At 42.2% G+C, this 23,803-nt stretch overlaps 1 protein-coding gene across 5 annotated transcripts in view; it reads left to right on the top strand.

The window, feature by feature from the left end:
• EIF2AK4 (eukaryotic translation initiation factor 2 alpha kinase 4) overlaps window positions 1-23,803 on the top strand; it is a 114,408-nt gene that overhangs the window by 43,752 nt on the left and 46,853 nt on the right. For all 5 annotated transcript variants that reach the window (XM_079914486.1, XM_079914487.1, XM_079914489.1 and 2 more), the window contains 6 exons: window positions 4,923-5,029; window positions 5,639-5,796; window positions 16,678-17,111; window positions 17,967-18,036; window positions 20,536-20,619; window positions 22,385-22,507. In XM_079914486.1, coding sequence (XP_079770612.1) covers window positions 4,923-5,029; window positions 5,639-5,796; window positions 16,678-17,111; window positions 17,967-18,036; window positions 20,536-20,619; window positions 22,385-22,507 — 976 coding nt within the window. The remainder of the gene's footprint in view (window positions 1-4,922; window positions 5,030-5,638; window positions 5,797-16,677; window positions 17,112-17,966; window positions 18,037-20,535; window positions 20,620-22,384; window positions 22,508-23,803) is intronic.

Below are 23,803 nucleotides of genomic sequence, written 5' to 3' on the forward strand. Positions count from 1 at the left end.
CAGGCGGATTCTTAACCGCTGCGCCACCAGGGAAGCCCACTCTGTCAGTTTTGAACTTGAGATCAGCACTATTTCTTATTCTGTTAATAATATGGTTGCCTTTAGATTGATTAGTATGTTTCTTTCTTCATAGAGTGGTTTGATAGACTGTGCTTGGTTTAGAAGCAGCTGTACAGTATTGTTTTACTACCTTTGCTGTCCAGCCCCAGTTAACAAAGGAAAAAAAAAAATCATTCCCAGACAAGTATAGCAGCATTTCATTTGTAGTTATATTTTTACTTATTGGTGAACATCCTATGGAGAAAGGTTTTGTTTCACATCAGTCTCTGTGATGGAAAAGAGCCCAGACTCAGAGCCAGACAGCTGGGTTCATATCCCACCTTTATCCCTTCTGGCGAGTGACTTAAACTCCCTACCCTGAGTTTCCTCCTCTGAAAAATGGGGATAACAGCAGAGTTGTCTCTTGTTATATTAATGAGGTGGATTTGGAAAGTACCTAAGGATGGGGCTGGTTGCCAGGAGAACCAACCACGTGATTAAGGGGTTTGGAACTGTCAGTCCCACCCCCATCCTCTGTGGAGAGGGGAGAGGCTGAAGGTTGAATGATCACCAGTGGCCAGTGAGTTAATCAATCATGCCTTTGTAGTGAAGCCTCCATTAAAAGCCAAACAGGACAGGGTTCAGAGAGCTTCCGGGCTGGTGAACACACAGAGGTGTTGGGTAGGTGGCGGCCTGGAGAGGACAGGGAAGCTCCAAGGCTCTTCCCACATACCCCTATGCATCTCTTCCGTCTGGCTGTTTCTGAGTTATAGCCCTTTACATTAAGCTGGTAACCTAGTGAGTAAAATGTTTCTGAGTTCTATGAGCTGCTCTAGCAAATTAATTGAACCCAGGGAGAAGGTCGTTGGAATCCGGTCACAGCCTGGGCTTGCTATTGGTGTCCCAAGTGGGGATGGGGAGGGCAGTCTCATAAGACTGAGCCCTTAACCTGTGTGATCTGATGCTGTCTCCAGGTAGATAGTGTCACAATTGAGTTGAACATACGACACCCAACTGGTGTTGGGGAATTGCCTGTTGGTGTGGAGAAACAGCCCCTCCCCTCAGTAGAATTGGGTGCACAGCCTTGTCTGTGGTCAAATAAAAAAGCAAGTTGAAGAATAATATGTACAGGATGATGTCATTTTTTAAAAATCAGTATCCACAAATTAAAACTTTATCTTTTGCTTGGACGTTTGTCCAAGACTTTATCCTTACCAGTAGTGTTTTAATATTTGGAAGGAGAAAGTATTCATGTGTTACTGATGTAATTAAAAATTAATTTAAAAAATGGTTATGAAGAACCTAGGGGCAGGACAGGAATAAAGACGCAGATGTAGAGAGTGGACTTGAGGACATGGGGAGGTGGAAGGGTAAGCTGGGGCGAAATGAGAGAGTGGCATGAACATATATACACTACCAGATGTAAAATAGATAGCTAGTGGGAAGCAGCCGCATAGCACAGGGAGATCAGCTTGGTGCTTTGTGACCACCTAGAGGGGTGGGATAGGGAGGGTGGGAGGGAGGTGCAAGAGGGAGGAGATATGGGGATATATGTATATGTATAACTGATTCACTTTGTTTGCTCTTTAGTTCTTCTAGGCCCTTGTTAAACGTTTCTTGTATATTGTCCATTCTATTTCCAAGATTTTGGATCATCTTTACTATCATTACTCTGAATTCTTTTTCAGGTAGACTGCCTGTTTCCTCTTCATTTGTTAGGTCTGGTGGGTTTTTATCTTGCTCCTTCATCTGCTGTGTGTTTTGCTGTCTTCTCATTTTGCTTATCTTACTGTGTTTGGGGTCTCCTTTTCGCAGGCTGCAGGTTCATAGTTCCCGTTGTTTTTGGTGTCTGTCCCCAGTGGCTAAGGTTGGTTCAGTGGGTTGTGTAGGCTTCCTGGTGAAGGGGACTAGTGCCTGTGTTCTGGTGGATGAGGCTGGATCTTGTCTTTCTGGTGGCAGGTCCACGTCTGTTGGTGTGTTTTGGGGTGTCTGTGGCTTTATTATGATTTTAGGCAGCCTCTCTGCTAATGGATGGGGCTGTATTCCTGTCTTGCTAGTTGTTTGGCATAGGGTGTCCATCACTGTAGCTTGCTGGTCATTGCGTGAAGCTGGGTCTTGGTGTTGAGGTGGAGATCTCTAGGAGATTTTCGCCGTTTGATATTACGTGGAGCTGGGAGGTCTCTTGTGGACCAGTGTCCTGAAGTTGGCTCTGCCACCTCAGAGGCACAGCACTGACTCCTGGCTGGAGCGCCAAGAGCCTTTCATCCACACAGCTCAGAATAAAAGAGAGAAAAAATAGAAAGAAAGAAAGAAAGAGGATAAAATAAAATAGAGTAAAATAAAATAAAGTTATTAAAATAAAAAATAAGAAAAAAAATTTTAAAGGTAAAGAAAAAACAGATGGACAGACCCCTAGGACAAATGGTGAAAGCAAAGCTATACAGACAAAATCACACACAGAAGCATACACATACACACTCACAAAAAGAGAAAAAGGGGAAAAAATAATATATCTTTGCTCCCAAAGTCCACCTCCTCAATTTGGGATGGTTCGTTGTCTATTCAGGTATTCCACAGATGCAGGTATATCAGGTTGACTGTGGAGATTTAATCCGCTGCTCCCAAGGCTGCTGGGAGAGATTTCCCTTTCTCTTCTTTGTTCGAACAGCTCCTAGGGTTCAGGTTTGGATTTGCACCCGCCTCTGCGTGTAGGTCGCCTGAGGGCGTCTGTTCTTCGCTCAGACAGGACGGGGTTAAAGGAGCACCTGCTTCGGGGGCTCTGGCTCACTCAGGCCGGAGGGGAGGGAGGGGCACGGAGTGCGGGGGCGAGCCTTCGGCACAGGCCGGCGAGCGTTCTCCCGGGGAATTTGTCCCTGGATCCTGGGACCCTGGCTGTGGCGGGCTGCACAGGCTCCCCGGAAGAGGTGTGTGGATAGTGACCTGTGCTCGCACACAGGCTTCTTGGTGGCGGCAGCAGCAGCCTTAGCGTCTCATGCCCGTCTCTGGGGTCCGCGCTGTTAGCCACGGCTTGCACCCGTCTCTGGAGCTCCTTTAAGCAGGCTCTTAATCCCCTCTCCTCGCGCACCAGGAAACAAAGAGGCAAGAAAAAGTCCCTTGCCTCTTCGGCAGATCCAGACTTTTTCCCGGACTGCCTCCCGTCTAGCCGTGGCGCACTAGCCTCATTCAGGCTGTGTTCACGCCGCCAACCCCAGTCCTCTCGCAGTGATCCGACCGAAGCCCGAGCCTTAGCTCCGAGCCCCGCCCGCCCCGGCGGGTGAGCAGACAAGCCTCTCGGGCTGGTGAGTGCTGGTTGGCACCGATCCTCTGTGTGGGAATCTCTCCGCTTTGCCCTCCGCACCCCTGTTGCTGCGCTCTCCTCCGTGGCTCCGAAGCTTCCCCCCCCCCGCCACCCGCAGTCTCCGCCCGCGAAGGGGCTTCTAGTGTGTGGAAACGTTTCCTCCTTCCCAGCTCCCTCCCACTGGTGCAGGTCCGGTCCCTATTCTTTTGTCTCTGTTTTTACTTTTTTCTTTTGCCCTACCCAGGTACGTGGGGAGTTTCTTGCCTTTTGGGAGGTCTGAGGTCTTCTGCCAGCGTTCAGTAGGTGTTCTGTAGGAGTTGTTCCACGTGTAGATGTATTTCTGATGTATCTCCGGGGAGGAAGGTGATCTCCGCGTCTTACTCTTCCTCCATCTTGAAGCTCCTCCCTCACTTTGTTATAAAGCAGAAACTAACACACCACTGTAAAGCAATTATACTCCAATAAAGATGTTAAAATAAATAAATAAAAATTAATTTTAAATTTAGGGGAAAATACAGTATCTTATACAAATGCTTTTATTGCAATCTTTTCTTGTGCTCTCAAAGTATGAAATTAGGAGTGCTTTACTTTTTAGCGTTGTGACATGAAAAAATTAAATGTTACCCTTTATGATACTTGCTGTCACCAATGTGTAGGTGTAGATTTAAGTCTATAATTCACAGTGATGGTTGATTGTTTTAAATACCTTTTTATAATTACGGTCAGGTGCTACTTGGGTCATTGTTATGAAAGCCAACTAGCCTATTAGATTAGTTAGAACAGTGATTCTCAGACTTTCTTCAGTATTGAAACCACCTGGAGAGCTTGTTAAAGCACAGATTACTGCAAAAACCCCCAGAGTTGCTGATTTACTAGGACTGGGGTGGAGAATTTGTATTTCTAACAAATTCCCAGGTGATACTGATGCTGCTGGTCGGGGACCCCACTTTGAAAAACACTGGGTTAAAGGTATGGCTTGTTTTCATTCATTAAACAAATTGTTTGTTAGAACATTAAACAGAAAGTTAGTAGGCTCAAGGAATGATAATTAAAAGAAACTAGGTGATAAAATGTGGGGCTTTTAAAAGGTTGTTCTTAATTGTTCCCAACATAGTTCAAACTGTGATGAGCAGGCTTCATCTGAAGTTTATCATAATGGGCCCCAGCCCTGCATCAGCTATCTAATTTGCTTTTCCTTTGGGAACTTTTATTTATGACTGTTCCCCAGAAACGCTTAGCTTAGCATGGCAATTCATTAAGCTGTTAGTGGGAGTGAAAATTCATGACCTACTTGTGCTGTCTTATCCTAGACTTTTAAAAATATTGTTCTGTGAGCATCAGTCTTCTTGCCTCTAGAGACTGTACTTTTTTTTATTAATTCCCCCACTTATATGCAGCCTGGTGCTCAGCATGTAAATCCTGCAAGAAGGTTTATTAAATTCACTTATGAGCACATTTTGGCCCAGAGTAACATGAATTCTCTAATGTGTATCTTTTTAAAATAAACCCATAGTTAAAAGCCTTGGATTAATTAGTTTAGCATTTATTTTGTGCATCACTGAGATTCTTTTTTCCTCTCACTGAGGTGTGTCTGCTTAGATGACAAGGAAAGATGGAGTCCTCAGCAGTTGTTAAAACACAGCTTTATAAATCCTCAGCCAAAAATACCTTCACTGGAACAAAGTCCCGAAGGTGAGTCTGTTACCGTTCTTTTCTGATAGCCTATTTAACATGAATTATTTTGAAGGTATACGTAAACTTAAGACTGGAAAGGACTGCATGGATCATTTATTTTATCTGTTTTATGCTGAGCTATACATAAATCCATTCATTCAGTGTGTCCTGTATACGTGGAAGTGTTTTGCCATCCTGGTTTTTCCCGCCTCTTCTGATGGAGTGTCTGGTGGTGGAGCCTCTTAGTGTGGGGTAACCCTTCTCATCATGTCACCCTTATTACTGCCTTGGAACTAGATTTCCCTGCTGTTACTCAAGTAGCAGATGCAGGAGCCTCAACAGAGACCAGGATGATCAAGAGACCTGGGTTTGGCTTCTGGCTCTGTCGTTCAGTCATTTCTTTACTCTCAGTTACCCCTACCTGTAAACGTGGGCTAACTGTATATTTCTACCTACTTTAAGGAGGACAGGGTGAGGAAAGTATTAAAGAGTCTGCCAGGTAAGAGGTACTTTTTAAAACTCCCTGGTTGGGGCCCTTTCCTCCCCTGCTTGCATGGTCGTTGGATGTTGCCGCTCTTCCTCTATTTTTAAAGCCTCAGTTGCCTCTTACCTTTTGTTTTATCTCAGATTCTGGAGGACAAGATTACGTGGAGACTGTTATTCCCAGCAACCAGCTACCCAGTGCTGCGTTCTTCAGTGAGACACAGAGACAATTTTCCCGCTACTTCATTGAGTTTGAAGAATTACAGCTTCTTGGCAAAGGAGCTTTTGGAGCTGTCATCAAGGTGCGATACATAGTTGTCGCCAGTCCCTTTTAAAGCTCTTTCCCTGTTCCATTTCTGCGTACTTAAGGACTTCTGTTTTGAGAGTAGGGAGGGAAGTGAATATGACCATTTGAAACAATAATCTTCCCCTTCGTGCAGTTAAAGGCTTTATTTAAAGTTACACTAGACACATTAAGAACACATCATTCCTCTTCCCTTGCTTGATGTAGTGCGTTAACGTGAAAACCACATGATTATAACTGCACTTCACGTTGAATTAAGACCTCTGCATGAAGAACCTTTTTGTGTGCTTTGGTTTAGAAAGAAAATTGGACTCTTTTTCTCCCATTTGCTTTTACAATTGCTGTAGCTAAGAGGGTTACAGGGTTAGAAAAGAGATGGAATTCAAACTGAGAAATGGCCCCAGATGGTCTTGATGGCTTTTATTATCGAGCTATTACTGAGCTGGAAAACTAGTGATGTGTTATTTTTTTGTTGTTGTTTGTTTCTTTGTAAGGATTTTTTTAAAAAAATTTTTAACATCTTTATTGGAGTATAACTGCTTTACAATGGTGTGTTAGTTTCTGCTTTATAACAGAGTGAATCAGTTATACATATACATATATCCCCATATCTCTTCCCTCTTGCATCTCCCTCCCTCCCACCCTCTCTATCCCACCCCTCTAGGTGGTCACAAAGCACCGAGCTGATCTCCCTGTGCTATGCGGCTGCTTCCCACTAGCTATCTATTTTACATTTGGTAGTGTATATATGTCCGTGCCACTCTCTCACTTTGTCCCATCTTACCCTTCCCCGTCCCCGTATCCTCAAGTCCATTCTCTAGTAGGTGTGCGTCTTTATTCCCGTCTTGCCCCTAGGTTCTTCATGACCATTTTTTTTTGTTTTTTAGATTCCATATATATGTGTTAGCATACAGTATTTGTTTTTCTCTTTCTGACTTACTTCACTCTGTATGACAGACTATAGGTCCATCCACCTCACTACAAATAACTCAATTTCATTTCTTTTATGGCTGAGTAATATTCCATTGTATAAATGTGCCACATCTTTTTTATCCATTCATCTGTTGATGGACACTTAGGTTGCTTCCATGTCCTGGCTATTGTAAATAGAGCTGCAATGAACATTGTGGTACATGACTCTTTATGAATTATAGTTTTCTCAGGGTATATGCCCAGTAGTGGGATTGCTGGGTCGTATGGTAGTTCTAATTTTAGTTTTTAAGGAACCTCCATACTGTTCTCCATAGTGGCTGTATCAGTTTACATTCCCACCAACAGTGCAAGAGGGTTCTTCCCTTTTCCCCACACCCTCTCCAGCATTTACTGTGTGTAGATTTTTTCATGATAGCCATTCTGACTGGTGTGAGATGATATCTCACTGTAGTTTTGATTTGCATTTTTCTAATGATTAATGACGTTGAGCATTCTTTCATGTGTTTGTTGGCAGTCTGTATATCTTCTTTGGAGAAATGTCTATTTAGGTCTTCTGCCCATTTTTGGATTGGGTTGTTTGTTTTTTTGATATTGAGCTGCATGAGCTGCTTGTAAATTTTGGAGATTAATCCTTTGTCAGTTGCTTCATTTAAAAATATTTTCTCCCATTCTGAGAGCTGCCTTTTCATCTTGTTTATTATGGTTTCCTTTGTTGTGCAAAAGCTATTAAGTTTCATGAGGTCCCATTTGTTAATTTTTGTTTTTATTTCCATTTCTCTAGGAGATGGGTCAAAAAGGATCTTGCTGTGATTTATGTCATAGAGTATTCTGCCTATGTTTTCCTCTAAGAGTTTGATATTGTCTGGCCTTACATTTAGGTTTTTAATCCATTTTGAGTTTATTTTTGTGTATGGTGTTAGGGAGTATTCTAATTTCATTCTTTTACATGTAGCTGTCCAGTTTTCCCAGCACCACTTATTGAAGAGTCTGTCTTTTCTCCACTGTATATTCTTGCCTCCTTTATCAAAGATAAGGTGACCATATGTGCGTGGGTTTATCTCTGGGCTTTCTATCCTGTTCCATTGATCTACATTTCTTTTTTTGTGCCAGTACCATACTGTCTTGATTACTGTAGCTTTGTAGTATAGTCTGAAGTCTGGGAGCCTGATTCCTCCAGCTCTGTTTTTCTTTCTCAAGGTTGCTTTGGCTATTTGGAGTCCTTTGTGTTTCCGTACAAATTGTGAAATTTTTTGTTCTAGTTTTGTGGAAAATGCCATTGGTAGTTTGATAGGGATTTCATTGAATCTGTAGATTGCTTTGGGTAGTATAGTCATTTTCACAATGTTGATTCTTCCAATCCAAGAACATGGCATATCTCTCCATCTATTTGTATCATCTTTAATTTCTTTCATCAGTCTCTTATAATTTTCTGCATACAGGCCTTTTGTCTCCTTAAGTAGGTTTATTCCTAGATATTTTATTCTTTTTGTTGCAGTGGTAAATGGGAATGTTTTCTTAATTTCTCTTTCAGATTTTTCATCATTAGTGTATAGGAATGCAAGAGGTTTCTGTGCATTAAGTTTGTATCCTGCAGCTTTACCAAATTCATTGATTAGCTCTAGTAGATTTCTGGTAGCATCTTTAGGATTCTCTATGTATAGTATCATGTCATCTGCAAACAGTGACAGCTTTACTTCTTCTTTCTGATTTGGATTCCTTTTATTTCTTTTTCTTCTCTGATCGCCGTGGCTAAAACTTCCAAAACTATGTTGAATAATAGTGGTGACAGTGGGCAACCTTGTCTTTTTCCTGATCCTAGTGGAAATGGTTTCAGTTTTTCACCATTGAGAATGATGTTGGCTGTGGGTTTGTCATATATGGCCTTTATTATGTTGAGATAAGTTCCCTCTATGCCTACTTTCTAGAGGGTTTTTATCATAAATGGGTGCTGAATTTTGTCGAAAGCTTTCTCTGCATCTATTGAGATGATCATATGGTTTTTTTCCTTCCATTTGTTAATACAGTGTATCCCATTGATTGATTTGCGTATACTGAAGAATCCTTACATTCCTGGGATAAACCCAACTTGACCATGGTGTATGATCCTTTTAATGTGCTGTTGGATTCTGTTTGCTAGTATTTTGTTGAGGATTTTTGCATCTATGTTCATCAGTGATATTGTCCTGTAGTTTTCTTTCTTTGTGACATCTTTGTCTGGATTTGGTATCAGGGTGCTGGTGGCCTCGTAGAATGAGTTTGGGAGTGTTCCTCCCTCTGCTGTATTTTGGAAGAGTTTGAGAAGGATAGGTGTTAGCTCTTCTCTAAATGTTTGATAGAATTCGCCTTTGAAGGCATCTGGTCCTAGGCTTTTGTTTGTTGGAAGATTTTGAATCACAGTTTCAATTTCAGTGCTTGTGACTGGTCTGTTCATATTTTCTATTTCTTCCTGGTTCAGTCTCAGAAGGTTGTGCATTTCTAAGAATTTGTCCGTTTCTTCCAGGTTGTCCATTTTATTGGCATATAGCTGCTTGTAGTAATCTCTCATGATCCTTTGTATTTCTGCAGTATCAGTTGTTACTTCTCCTTTTTCATTTCTAATTCTATTGATTTGAGTCTTCTCCCTTTTTTTCTTGATGAGTCTGGCTAATGGCTTATCAATTTTGTTTATCTTCTCAAAGAACCAGCTTTTAGTTTTATTGATCTTTGCTATCGTTTCCTTCATTTCTTTTTCATTTATTTCTGATCTGATCTTTATGATTTCTTTCCTTCTGCTAACTTTGGGGTTTTTTTCTTCTTTTTTCTCTAATTGCTTTAGGTGTAAGGTTAGGTTGTTTATCTGAGGTGTTTCTTGTTTCTTAAGGTAGGATTGTATTACTATAAACTTCCCTCTTAGAACTGCTTTTGCTGCAACCCATAGGTTTTGGGTCGTCGTGTTTTCATTGTCATTTGTTTCTAGGTATTTTTTGATTTCTTCAGTGATCTCTTGGTTATTAAGTAGTGTATTATTTAGCCTCCATGTGTTTCTATTTGTTACAGATTTTTTCCTGTAATTGATATCTAGTCTCATAGCGTTGTGGTCAGAAAAGATACCTGATAATGATTTCAGTTTTCTTAAATTTACCAAGGCTTGACTTGTGACCCAAGATATGATCTATCCTGGAGAATGTTCCATGAGCACTTGAGAAGAAAGTGTATTCTGTTGGTTTTGGATGGAATGTCCTATAAATATCAATAAATATCAATTTACTCCACCTTGTTTAATGTATCATTTAAAGCTTGTGTTTCCTTATTTATTTTCGTTTTGGATGATCTGTCCATTGGTGAAAGTTGTGTGTTAAAGTCCCCTACTATGATTGTGTTACTGTCGATTTCCCCTTTTATGGCTGTTAGTATTTGCCTTATGTATTGAGGGGCTCCTATGTTGGGTGCATAAATATTTACAATTGTTATATCTTCTTCTTGGATTGATCCCTTGATCATTATGTAGTGTCCTTCTTTGTCTCTTTTAATAGTTTTGTTTTAAAGTCTGTTTTGTCTGATATGAGAATTGCTGCTCCAGCTTTCTTTTGATTTCCATTTGCATGGAATATCTTTTTCCATCCCCTCACCTTCAGTCTGTATGTGTCCCTAGGTCTGAAGTGGGTCTCTTGTAGACAGCATATATATGGATCTTGTTTTTGTATCCATTCAGCCAGTCTGTGTCTTTTGGTTGGAGCATTTAATCCATTTACATTTAAGGTAAATATCAATATGTATCTTCCTATTACCATTTTCTTAATTGTTTTGGGTTTGTTATTGTAGGTCTTTTCCTTCTCTTGTGTTTCCTACCTAGAGAAGTTCCTTTAGCATTTGTTGTAAAGCGGGTTTGGTGGTGGTGAATTCTCTTAGCTTTTGCTTGTCTGTAAAGGTTTTAATTTCTCTGTCAAATCTGAATGAGATCCTTGCTGGGTAATCTTGGTTGTAGGTTTTTCCCCTTCATCACTTTAAATATGTCCTGCCATTCCCTTCTGGCTTGCAGAGTTTCTGCTGAAAGATCAGCTGTTAACCTTATGTGGATTCCCTTGTATGTTATTTGTTGTTTTTCCCTTGCTATTTTTAATATTTTTTCTTTGTATTTAATTTTTGATAGTTTGATTAATATGTGCCTTGGTGTGTTTCTCCTTGGATTTATCCTGTATGGGACTCTCTGTATTTCCTGGACTTAACTATTTCCTTTCCTATATTAGTGAAGTTTTTAAACTATAATCTCTTCAAATATTTTCTCAGTCCCTTTCTTTTTGTCTTCTTCTTCTGGGACCCCTATAATGCGAATGTTGGTGTGTTTAATGTTGTCCCAGAGGTCTCTGAGACTGTCCTCAATTCTTTTCATTCTTTTTCTTTATTCTGCTCTGCAGTAGTTATTTCCACTATTTTATCTTCCAGGTCACTTATCTGTTCTTCTGCCTCAGTTATTCTGCTATTGATCACTTCTAGAGAATATTTGATTTCATTTACTGTGTTGTTCATCACTGTTTGCTCTTTAGTTCTTCTAGGTCCTTGTTAAATGTTTCTTGCATTTTGTCTATTCTATTTCCAAGATTATGGATCATCTTTACTATCATTATTCTGAGTTCTTTTTCAGGTAGACTGTCTATTTCCTCTTCATTTTTTAGGTCTCGTGGGTTTTTACCTTCCTCCTTCATCTGCTGTGTGTTTTTCTGTCTTCTCATTTTGCTTAACTTACTGTGTTTGGGGTCTACTTTTCGCAGGCTGCAGGTTCGTAGTTCCTGTTGTTTTTGGTGTCTGCGTGCAGTGGGTAAGGTTGGTTCAGTGGTTGTGGAGGCTTCCTGGTGAAGGGGACTAGTGCCTGTGTTCTGGTGGATGAGGCTGGATCTTGTCTTTCTGATGGGCAGGTCCACGTCTGGTGGTGTGTTTTGGGGTGTCTGTGGCCTTACTATGATTTTAGGCAGCCCCTCTGCTAATGGGTGGGGTTGTGTTCCTGTCTTGCTAGTTGTTTGGCATACGGTGTCCATCACTGTAGCTTGCTGGTCGTTGAGTGGAGGTGGGTCTTGGCGTTGAGCTGGAGATCTCTGGGAGATTTTCACTGTTTGGAGCTCAGTGGTCTCTTATGGACCAATGTCCTGAAGTTGGCTCTCCCACCTCAGAGGCACAGCCCTGACGCCTGCCTGGAGCACCAAGAGCCTGTCATCCACACGGCTCAGAATAAAAGGAAGAAAAAAAGGAAAGAAAGCAGATAAAATAAAATATTAAAGTTATTAAAATAAAACTTATTTTAAAAAATGTTTTTTAAGTAATAAAAGAAAAAAAGAGGAAAGAAGAGAGCAACCAAAGCACAAAGCAAATCCACTAATGATAACAAGCACTAAAAGCTATACTAAAAAAAAACAACAAAAAACAGACAGACCAAACCCTAGGACAAATGGTAAAAGCAAAGCTATACAGACAAAATCACACACAGAAGCATACACATACATACTCACAAAAAGAGAAAAAGGGAAAAAATATATATTTATATCGTTGCTTCCAAAATCCACCTCCTCGATTTGGAATGATTCATTGTCTATTCAGGTATTCCAGAGATGCAGGGTAAATCAGTTTGATTGTGGAGATTTAATCCGCTGCTCCCGAGGCTGCTGGGAGAGATTTCCCTTTCTCTTCTTTGTTCACATATCTCCCGGGGTTCAGCTTTGGATTTGGACCCGCCTCTGCGTGTAGGTTGCCTGAGGGCGTCTGTTCTTCACTCAGACAGGACAGGGTTAAAGAAGCAGCTGATTGGGGGCTCTGGCTCACTCAGACTGGAGGGGAGGGAGGGTTACGGAGTGCGGGGCGAGAGGCCAGTATGACATTGCAGCAGCCTGAGGTGTGCCGTGTGTTCTCCCGGGGAAGTTGTCCCTGGATCACGGGACCCTGGCCATGCCGGGCTGCACAGGCTCCCGGGAGAGGAGGTGTGGATAGTGACCGGTGCTCACACGCAGGGTTCTTCGTGGCTGCAGCAGCAGCCTTAGCGTCTCTTGCCCGTCTCTGGGGTCCGCGCTGTTAGCCGTGGCTCGTGCCCGTCTCTGGAGCTCTTTTAAGCAGTGGTCTTAATCCCCTCTCCTCGCGCACCAGGAAACAAAGAGGCAAGAAAAAGTCTCTTGCCTCTTCGGCAGCTCCAGACTTTTCCCCGGACTCCCTCCCGCCTAGCCGTGGTGCACTAACCCCCTGCAGGCTGTGTTCACACAGCCAACCCCAGTCCTCTCCCGGGGATCCCACCAAAACCCGCGCCTCAGCTCCCAGCCCCCGCCCGCCCCAGCGGGTGAGCAGACAAGCCTCTCGGGCTGGTGAGTGCTGGTCGGCTCCGATCCTCTGTGCGGCAATCTCTCCGCTTTGCCCTCCGCACCCCTGTTGCTGCGCTCTCCTCCGTGGCACCGAAGCTCCCCCCTCCGCCACCCACAGTCTCTGCCCGCGAAGGGGCTTCCTAGTGTGTGGAAACCTTTCCTCCTTCACAGCTCCCTCCCACTGGTGCAGGTCCCGTCTCTATTCTTTTGTCTGTTTTTTCTTTTGTCCTGCCCAGGTACGTGGAGAGTTTCTTGCCTTTTGGGAGGTCTGAGTTCTTCTGCCAGCGTTTAGTAGGTGTTCTGTAGGAGTTGTTCCACATGTAGATGTATTTCTGATGTATTTGTGTGGAGGAAGGTAATTCCACACCATCCTGAAGCTGCTCCGTGATGCATTATTAAGGTGTGCTGCTGTTAGGGCTTCCCTTACTTATTCCAGGCTATTTGGGCAACTTTTATTATCATCTGCCCCTTAAGAGAGAGTTTTCAACTCTTTCTGTGTAATTTAAGTATTTTGTTTGAATTTAAGAGTCTCAGATTACTGTTATCAAATCCATATGAGATATGTCATCTTACCCATAAGAAAGTAGCGCATGGGCTTCCCTGGTGGTGCAGTGGTTGAGAGGCCACCTGCCAATGCAGGGGACACGGGTTCGTGCTCTGGTCCGGGAGGATCCCACATGCCATGGAGCGGCTGGGCCCGTGAGCCATGGCCGTTGAGCCTGTGCGTCCAGAGCCTGTGCTCCGCAACGGGAGAGGCCACAACAGTTAGAGGCCCACGTACCGCAAAAACAAAACAAAACAAAACAAAAACAAAAAAAGAAAGTAGCGCACCATGAATAGGGCATGAGTCTGTTTCGGATTCTGAGAGTATTATTAGGAAGCATTACCTGTATCACTGTGGAAGGCCTTTTACATTGAAAAAAGAATTACATTAGTTTTTCTACAGAAAGACAAACTTAAGCAGGTTTTCCAAAAGAAAGTCGTAATATCATGGGAAATTTTCAACTTTCTTCTTGAAAGTATAGCTATTACGTTTAGGTGATTAAATAGGTCTACCTTGGGCAGACAGATATCCTGATCAGGTAATCATAGTTATCTTTAAGAGGAGTGGATGATTGAAGTTTATATTGTCCCTTTATAATTTTGATCAACTCCTTTAACTTTAATTTTAGATTCTTGAATTCCAAACATGATCAAACTTCATTTCCTTTCAAGTACTTAAAACTGATTAGTAAGCTCATATAACAAAAACATCTTAGTAACTTAATCCCCCATGTTTTTCCTGTGGTTTCTCCCTGTGAGAACCCAACAGTCCTCACACCCCATCTCTATTTTCAGGTTAAGGTAGGGCCATCTCCTCAGAGATCTGGAATTTCATTAGCAATTGGACCCATTACTGTTAATGCACCTTTGCATTTTAGTAAATGAATTCCTAGGAGTTCTAGTGTAGCAAGCCCCACACCCCAGTCAGTGACACATAGTGTTACCAAACCAAAATTGGGTCAGCTCACCCACTCACAGTAAAGCCAACTTACTGACACTGGGATTTGATAGAGGATTTTGCAGCATTTATTGCAGGCACCAAGCAAGGAGTACGGGCAGCTAATAACCAAGAGACCCAAGCTCCCCAGTGGATTCCAGGGAAGCATTTTTAAAGGCAAGGTGAGGGAGAGAGTTGCAGGGTGCGTGATCAGCTCGTGTACCATTCTTTGATTGGGTGACGGTGAGGTAAGAGGGTGGTGTCACGGGGCTTAACATCATCAGTTAAGATGTTAACTGGAACCAGAGCGGTTCCGCCAGTCTGGGGGCTACATGCTCATGCTCCTCATGCAGTTAGATTCTTCTATCTGGTGGAGGTTTTAGTTTTAGTATCTGTAAAACAACTCAGGGACATGCATCAGACATGTTATCTATGTCCTTCAGGAAAGAACTAAAGATTCTGTGACTGTTACATGGCTGATTCACTTTTTAAATTGTTACCAATTCTCCTGGCCCAACTGCTATTTTTTTGTCACTACATGTTCACATTCTTTCAGTCATTATTGAGCAGCCTTTTGTGACTCGGGAGGCCTGGGAGAATAAAGCTTTTCTACAAACAAGACACAGGCAGAGGACATGGTGGACGATTTGTCCTGGGAAGGCCCCATAGGGTCCTGCTTGGTTACAATAGCATATGTGATATGTACTGAGATATGAGGTTGAAAGACAGTGCCAGAACTTCCCCACAGTCCTCCACTCTATTAACGTGGCAGTAAAAGAACACACAGCTGTCATTTTTTGGGAGCACATTTCCTATTTGCGGCTGTGTGCCAGTTGGCTCATGAACCTTGTCTTTTAATCTCATGACATTCTTATGAAATAGGTATTATCCCATTTTGCAGATGAGGGAACCGATGCTGAGAGAAGTTATGTCATTTGCCTGAGGTCACATACTTCACTAAGACATTTCAGCCAGCATTCAGACTGACACCTGTTTTACTCAAAAATGTACATTGTACCACTATTTCTGTACCCCAAAAAAGATAATCTGAAGCTCACTTTTATAGTATTCCTTTCTCATTCCTAAAAGTAGTTTTTGGCATAGGAGCCTATGAGCCAAATAAGAGAATGATGCTCTCTTTTGTAACCAACTAGTTTCTCCCTCTGCGATGGGCAAGTTATTAGTTTCCATCACTTCAGTTGCCCTGCATGGTTGAAACTGGAAGGTTCAGAAAACAAAATTTTATAAAAAATACTTCAGTCGACCCAATTGCATAGCAAAACTGCCCGGGATAAGGATGCCTCTGTGTAAAATACGGAGATTTGGCCTTTGAAACATTTTCTTGTATTTTTCTTGTGTTTTTCTTTTATTCTCAATTGTATTGTTCTAGTTTCCTTACATAACATCAGTTGTAAATCTTCAATCTTAGTAATAAAATCGATGGGCAGTAATTGTGTTAATGCCAATTACTTTATTTACTGAACACCTTTCTCTGTGACACCTTGATACAGGTGCTTTACTCACATCATTTCATTTAATCCTCACAGTCGCCTTTGAGGTAAGGGAAGTGGCATAAATGCCGTTTTATAGATTAAAAAATCGAGTTTCAAGGAAATTAAGTCATTTGCCCAAGTTCTTTATAAGTTGAGAATTAGAATTTGCATGCAGGTTGTTAAAACTGTTGCTTAGTTTGTGTTTGGTGACTTTAAGTTTAAAAAAACAAGTGGAGAGAAACTAAAATCACCTTCTAAAAATTTACACTGAGTTTGGAAAATAATTTTTTAAAAACAAGGTTAAAAAAGCAACAAGGTTTACTTGGAAATTTAGATAGCAGATGTAATATTGGGAAAGCAGGGATATAATTGTCAATAAAATGAATGATTAAAATGGAGATTATGTTTTCCCCAGAGTCTCTTAGCAGGCTTAATACATTTAGCTTGGGGTGAAATGTTTTCTGTTTTTGGCAGTCACGACTTTCTTCAGCTTAAGAACTTCAGACACGTGGTCCTCGACTGTAGCTGTGGGTTCAGACTCAGAACTCCGGGTTCTCCTTGGGAGGGGATGGGCTGACACGGTAGGAATGCCAGTCGGTACAGGGTTTGGAGTGGCTGACCTGCCGGACCCCTCTCCTTTCTCGTTCGTGCGGCAGGTGCAGAACAAGCTAGACGGCTGCTGCTACGCGGTGAAGCGCATCCCCATCAACCCGGCCAGCAGGCACTTCCGCAGGATCAAGGGCGAGGTGACGCTGCTGTCGCGCCTGCACCACGAGAACATCGTGCGCTACTACAACGCCTGGATCGAGAGGCACGAGCGGCCGGCGGGCCCTGCGACGCCGCCCCCAGACGCGGGGCCCCAGGCGCTGGACGGGCGAGCCTTGCCCCGACTGCCCATCGGCGACAGCGACACGGACGGCCCGGGCAGCGTGGAGGCGGCCGCGCCGCCGCCCATCCTCAGCAGCTCGGTGGAGTGGAGCACATCGGCTGAGCGCTCGGGCAGCGCCCGCTTCCCCGCCGCCGGCCCGGACTCCAGCAGCGACGAGGATGACGACGAGGAGCACGACGGCGTCTTCTCACAGTCCTTCCTGTAAGAGTTCCCGGGCGCTGCTGGCTCATCCCCGCCAAGCCCAGGTCGGGGCAGGGGAGGGACTTGGTTAGAAATCCAGTCCTGTGGACCATGATGAAATACATGTATATGCAACTCAGTTTTAGAGAGTAACCAAATTCAGTCCAAGGGTTTTTCCCCTGTAATATCTTCAAGAGATCTCCAAAATCCAAGCCCTGGAGGAAGGAAAAATAGAAACTTCTTCCAGTCCCTCCTCTTAATACATTTAATAGGATTTTTAAAAGAGCATTCTTTTTAGATAAGGGCTTCCGACTCTGTGGAGCATAAAGGAACTAATTTGGAGTCTTGACATAGGACCTACTGCAGTTCTAAAAAGGGTTACCAAACCAGTAATTATGATCCTAAAATAAAGTTTAACGCATCTCAGGGCTTCCCTGTTGGCGTAGTGGTTGAGAATCTGCCTGCCAAGGCAGGGGACACAGGTTCGAGCCCTGGTCCAGGAAGATCCCACATGCCACGGAGCGGCTGGGCCCGTGAGCCACAATTACTGAGCCTGCGTATCTGGAGCCTGTGCTCCGCAACAAGATAGGCCACAATAGTGAGAGGCCCACGCACCGCGATGCAGAGTGGCCCCCGCTTGCCACAACTAGAGAAAGCCCTTGCACAGAAACGAAGACCCAACACAGCTATAAATAAATTAATTAATTAATTTAAAAGATGTTAATAAAGTTTAACGCATCTCAGAATCCACCTGGTCATTTACATTCATGTTTTATTTCATTGTATCCATTTGGATACAGTTTATCATAACTCTGAGCTATTGAATTGTAACAGGGAATTTGGTTTCTTTAGTCTTTCTCTATTTCTCTTTTTAAGACCTGCTTCAGATTCTGACAGTGATATCATCTTTGACAATGAAGATGAGAACAGTAAAAGTCAGAATCAGGTAAATATATAAATAGAAGTTACACCTTTTTATTCTTCATGGGATGGGTACATAAGCAAATGTTTGATGTTATAAACCTCAGGTAAAATAGTAAAGCCTTAATCTGATATGCAGATATAGAAACTGTCGATTTTAAAACATGATTTTTTAAAATAAGCTACTCATAGGGTTACTTATAGGTCTTAATTTATCCACATAATAAAAAGAGAAGAATAAATTGACATGCTGGGTTTTTTTTGTTTTATTTTGCTTTTAGTGAAAACCACTTCCTAGAGGATTTTAGGAAACATGTGGTTGGGGATGAGGGTTGAATGCAAATTAATTGAGTAACTGAACAGCCTAATTGTGGAGTTATGTAGGTCTCTCTCACATCAATTAATCTTGATGACTTACTCTCATAAACCGTCTTCTGGAACAGTGTTGTAACACTGTGGGTTATGATCCTGTAATGGGTTATGAAATCAGTTTCAAGGGTTACAACCAGCTTCATTTTATTTTATTTTTATTTTTTTAATTTATTTTTTTCATTTTATTTTTAATGCTGTAGAGAAGAGTAAAGAATACCAAAATGTGTCACACTAGTAAAGGTAAACTCTCTTCGTAGAACTTGTCTCTTATGAGTATATGTATTAGGTGTAATATAAAATACAACATGGTGTGAAAGATTTGAGAAACGCTGCTCTAAGCCTTGGATCCCACTCAATTCTGTATATTCCTGCATCCAGGCCAGCAGAGCCCCTCAGTGCTGATGGCTTGGAGTCGGTGTGAAGCTTTGTAATTTCCAGGGCTGTCAGTTATTGTTAGAGAAACCTTCTGCAGCTGGGGATTGGATGCAGTGACTTTACTACCAGGCATAAAAATATAATTATAAGCAGGGTGCATTCATAGCAGATAAAAAGAAGTCTAGGGCTTCCCTGGTGGCGCAGTGGCTGAGAGTCCGCCTGCAGATGTGGGGGACGCGGGTTCGTGCCCCGGTCCGGGAGGATCCCATGTGCCACGGAGCGGCTGGGCCCATGAGCCGTGGCCACTGGGCCTGGCGCGTCCGGAGCCTGTGCTCTGCAACGGGAGAGGCCACAACAGTGAGAGGCCCGCGTACCGCAAAAAAAAAAAAAAAAAAAAGTCTACACATAGACTGTCTTAGATAAGCAGTTAAATGGGTTTGAATGAGGTTTGAATGCTTTAGCCAGCACTTTTTTTTTTGGCTGCGCCGAGCAGTATGCAGGATCTTAGTTCCCCAACCAGGGATCGAATCTGTGCCCCCTGCAGTGGAAACACGGGTTCTTAACCATTGGATTGCCAGGGAAGTCCCAGCATTTTTTAGAAGTACTTCCCTTTTCTATTAAAATCCCCTTAACCCCTGAGGAAGTTTAAGGAATAATAGCACAAGTAGTCTAACTGCTTTGGTTTTAGCATTAGTTATGCATATAATCATTATGGGGGCACCAAATTTACAATTCTGGTTTTTCTCAATTAAGGGAGGTATCCCATGGGCATTCTAATTGATGGGTAGAAGCCTCTAAGAGATTAACAATCTTGTACAGATAATCCCCAGAATAAATAAATGATTCAAGAGTAGAACTGAGGGAATTCCCTGGCTGTCCAGTGGTTAGGACTCTGAGGTTTCACTACAGACGGCCCGGGTTCAATCCCTGATCGGGGAACTAAGATCCCACAAGCTACGCAGTGTGGCCAAAAAAAAAAAAAAAGTAGAATTTGATTGTTTCCAGAGCAGTTTTTTTCCTTCAATAAAGATAAAATGTTGAAAAAATGTTTCCACACAAAAAATGCAAATCAGAAACAGTCAAATGCTACCTAATGCTTTCCCATACTTGGAGGTAGGAGGGAGTATTTAAATATGTCTATTAGAAGAAGAAGGAATTTTTTTTTAAGGGACATGAGTTAGAAAAACAGCTGTAGGGGACTGGCAGACTAACCATGTGGAAAAGTAGTGTAGAGGATCGGTCACCCTAAGTGTCAGCTGGGTGGTGGTTCTTCAGTGCTGTAGCCAAGGGCAGTGTGCCATCTGGTAATGTGATCACATTTAAATTGTTTTAGCTAAAGATGGATTTCTCATCTTCTGTTTCCAAAGTAAGTCTACCATCAAAGGTAGGCATTCCAATAAAACTGAAGTCTTAAAATATTAGCCTGTGTACATTCTACCCTTCTTATCCATAGAAAGATAGCAAGTGGTGAGAAGGAATTGACTTAGAGCCTTTCTGTGGATTACCTTTAATACCCACCTGTTTCCTATTGTCCCCATCATTGTTCTGTACAGTAACAGACCTGTAAACTGTGCATTAGATTCTGGTATTGGCAAAATTGCCTTTTAAATGCTGTAAGCATCTAAAGGACAGTAGTTGTTGTTCTGCTCACTCACCTTCCCTCTAAGGCAGCAGGATAGCTATCTGTGTGGTAGGGGCAGGAACAAAAGACTTGGTGGTGGTGATCTTGTTTCATTTCAGCCTCATTTTGAGCTCTCGTGTGTTCCTCTTGGGTTAGGATGAAGATTGCAATGGAAAGAACAGTTGCCATGAAAGTGAACCACCGGCAACCACTGAGGCTGTGCACTACCTCTACATCCAGGTGAGGCCCTGGCATGCAGCTCAGTGACACGGCAACTCCCAGTAGTATGCTGGTGGGTAGGTTTTGGGAGACGAGAGCAAGAGAGCGAGCAAAGAGGGCTCATCGCACTGCCAAAGATTAATTGGCCAGAGAGGATTATAGCATGGAGGCCCTTTCCCCCTGCCTTGAACCCATGCTCTCCTGTACCGTAGCAGGAGATGGCACAGGGCAGTGGTTCCAGCTCTGGACTTAACTTAGGCTGTGTAAGTTTACATCCTGGATCCACCGGTCACAGCTTTGTGAGCTCAGGCACGGTTCTTCAGCATTCTGTGTCCCAGGTTCCCCACCTATAAATTAAACAGTAGCAGTTACCTCAATGGCTTGTGAAGAATAAACAAAATAACATGTGTGAAGTAATTAGAACCCACCTGAGTTCCATAAGCGCTAGACTGGGCATGTACAGAAACTCTGCTTTGTCTAACAAGTCAAATCTGGACAAGCAAGGCACGAGGCACATACATCCTCGTGTGTACAGAAGAAACACCCACCTGGTTTTAGGAAAGTGGCTTGTCCTGGAACCCCTGAGGGACAGGAGAACCAGTTCCAGTGGGGCATTGCTAAAGGGAAGCTTATAGGCTTTGTCCTGCTCACACTTCCGAGGGGCGCATTCTGGACAGTGGTGAGCTCAGCCAGCAGAGGGACAGCCACAAACCAAAGCGGAAAACTTGCCTCTGGCCCAAGTGAACAGGACCGTGAGTCATTATTAGTGTTTTCAGTCACATCTGCAAGGAGGCAGATCTTTAAATGTGAGATACAGTACTATGCCCAAGAAGGAGCCCTCAGACAAGTGTAACGTTTCAAAAGAGTCTAGTTAGGTGGTTGCTTTCCTGGGGTTACAGTGGGTTTTAGGTTTTCCCTAAACATAAACCACTTACACACATGATAAAGCATTCGTCCCCCAAACCGCTAACTGTTGAGTATCTACTAGATGCCATTATGCTGTAAACAGTTACAGTGAGACAGAAATACCTAGCAGAGGTACGTGAGGTGTGGTAGGATCTTGGTGTGGGAGGCCTGGAGGATGAGTCAGAGTTTGTAGATGTTATTCTGAGCATGAGAGGATATTCCTCTCATTTAAAATGACATGTTCCTCTCTTTGAAAACCAGAAAGTCCTTCTTCATGAGAAATCTCAACTGTGGCACTGGTTTGAAACATAGGCTAGTTTCATAAATCAAATGCTGCATGTTGCTCTAAGGTTTAAATGATATTGCATTGTTTTCTGATAGATTAATATACTTAAGAAGGATGAGATAGAGCCCTTTCTTAAATGTTGTGATATTTACAATGTTTTGCTCTAGACTTGAAGGTCATTGTCATTAATTTAACATGCAAATGAGAAAGGCTAATGACATCATTGGATTATTAATTAGCCCTTCTTGGAAATTTGGGTTTGGAAACAACCTTGTAAAACAAAAAATACACTTTTACTTAATTCTAAGTGTTTTCATATTATATGTGACAAGGATTTTAAAGTCTTATTTTTTTAATGCACAATAATATAAAAAATAAAAATGATTTTGTTGGGGTGCTAAGATTATGCATATTTCTTCCCAATTTTTTTTAATACTGTTGGTTTCTTTTTTTAATTAAAAAAATAAGCCTTTTCCATAAGCATTTAAAATCCATGGTACACGTTTTAAAATGGGGGATTATATTAATTGCCATTGTCCTCCTTAATTGAAACTCTGTATCATCAAATCCTGCCTGGTTTGTTCTTGTCCATAGATGGAGTACTGTGAAAAGAGCACTTTACGTGACACAATTGACCAGGGACTATATCGAGACACCGTCAGGCTCTGGAGGCTTTTCCGAGAGATTCTGGATGGATTGGCTTATATCCATGAAAAAGTAAGCTTTGCAGTATTTTATATCTGAAAAACTTACGTTTACATAAAATTTATAACAAAATCAAATATTGTGAGATTTGAGAAAACCTAAAATAGAGGGAAAATTATGGGTATGTTGAAATAATCTATTTTTATAGGAAATAGAACATACCAAAAGACAAGAAATAGTATAAAGCATCAAAGTTCAAAGAAAGCATTGAAGGATAGAAGAGGGGTCAGCAAACTATAGCCCATGGGTCAAATCTAACTCCCTACCTGCTTCTGTTCAGCCTGTGAGCTAAGACTGGCCCTTACATTTTTAAATGGTTGTAAAAAATTGAAAGAAGGGTAATATTTCATGATACCTGAAAATTCTATGAAATTCAAATGTGTCCATAAATAACATTGTATTGGAAGAGGGCCATACCAGTTTATGTGTTGCCTGTGGCTGTTCTTGTGCTGCACTGTGGAGTTGAGTAGTTGTGGCAGAGACTGTGTGGCCCATAAAGCCTAAAAGATTTACTATCTGGCCCTTTACAGAAAAAGTTTGCCAGCCTCCGGGTTAGGTGGAAATAATTGAACATGTATGGAACATGAGGATGATTCCTTGAGTGGTTTAGATAAAGTGAGAGTGTGATTAATACCTGCCAAGATATGTGATTCTGACTCAGTGCTCCCTTTCCTAGGAACATGGGAAAATTAGAAAGTCATCTAGCAAGGGTAGAGATGAGACTAACATAGTTTGCCGCATGTATAAAATGTCACTGTAAAGCTAGAAATTGTCATCATGATGTAAACGCTAATGGACCTAGCTTCAAGATGAAACACTGCTTACATTTTAAAAATGGGATTGTCTAATGTGTTAGTGTAAATACGTTTTTTCCTTTGCCTCAATTTTCTTTAACCTTAAATTATTTATACTGTACCATATTTAGTAAAAAGCCAGGACTATAATTTACAGATGTCTAGTTTATAAATGATTTGGTGGAAGTGGAATTTGCAAGGTTGGACATAAAAATGAGCTCTAATGAAGGTCATTAGAACTCTGTTACTGTGCTAGCGTCCTGGGGTCCTAGAACCATGCTCTGTGCGCTGTCTTCCTTGCCATCTAATCTGCTCAGTACCTGCCAACCATTTGTTGGGTGTCTAACACCGCCAAACCTAGAAATAGAGAAAGGCACAAGTGTATGACAAACCCCATACTTGAGAGGGACTTCCTGTTTTTTTGAGGGAGCCGAAATTTACCTTCATGTAACAGTAAGAGAGATCACACCATCAAGTGTTTTTATTACATTTATTTCCTGTATTATAGTACCGG

This window comes from Stenella coeruleoalba (assembly GCF_951394435.1).
Source record: "Stenella coeruleoalba genome assembly, chromosome: 2".
NCBI lineage: Eukaryota > Metazoa > Chordata > Mammalia > Artiodactyla > Delphinidae > Stenella > Stenella coeruleoalba.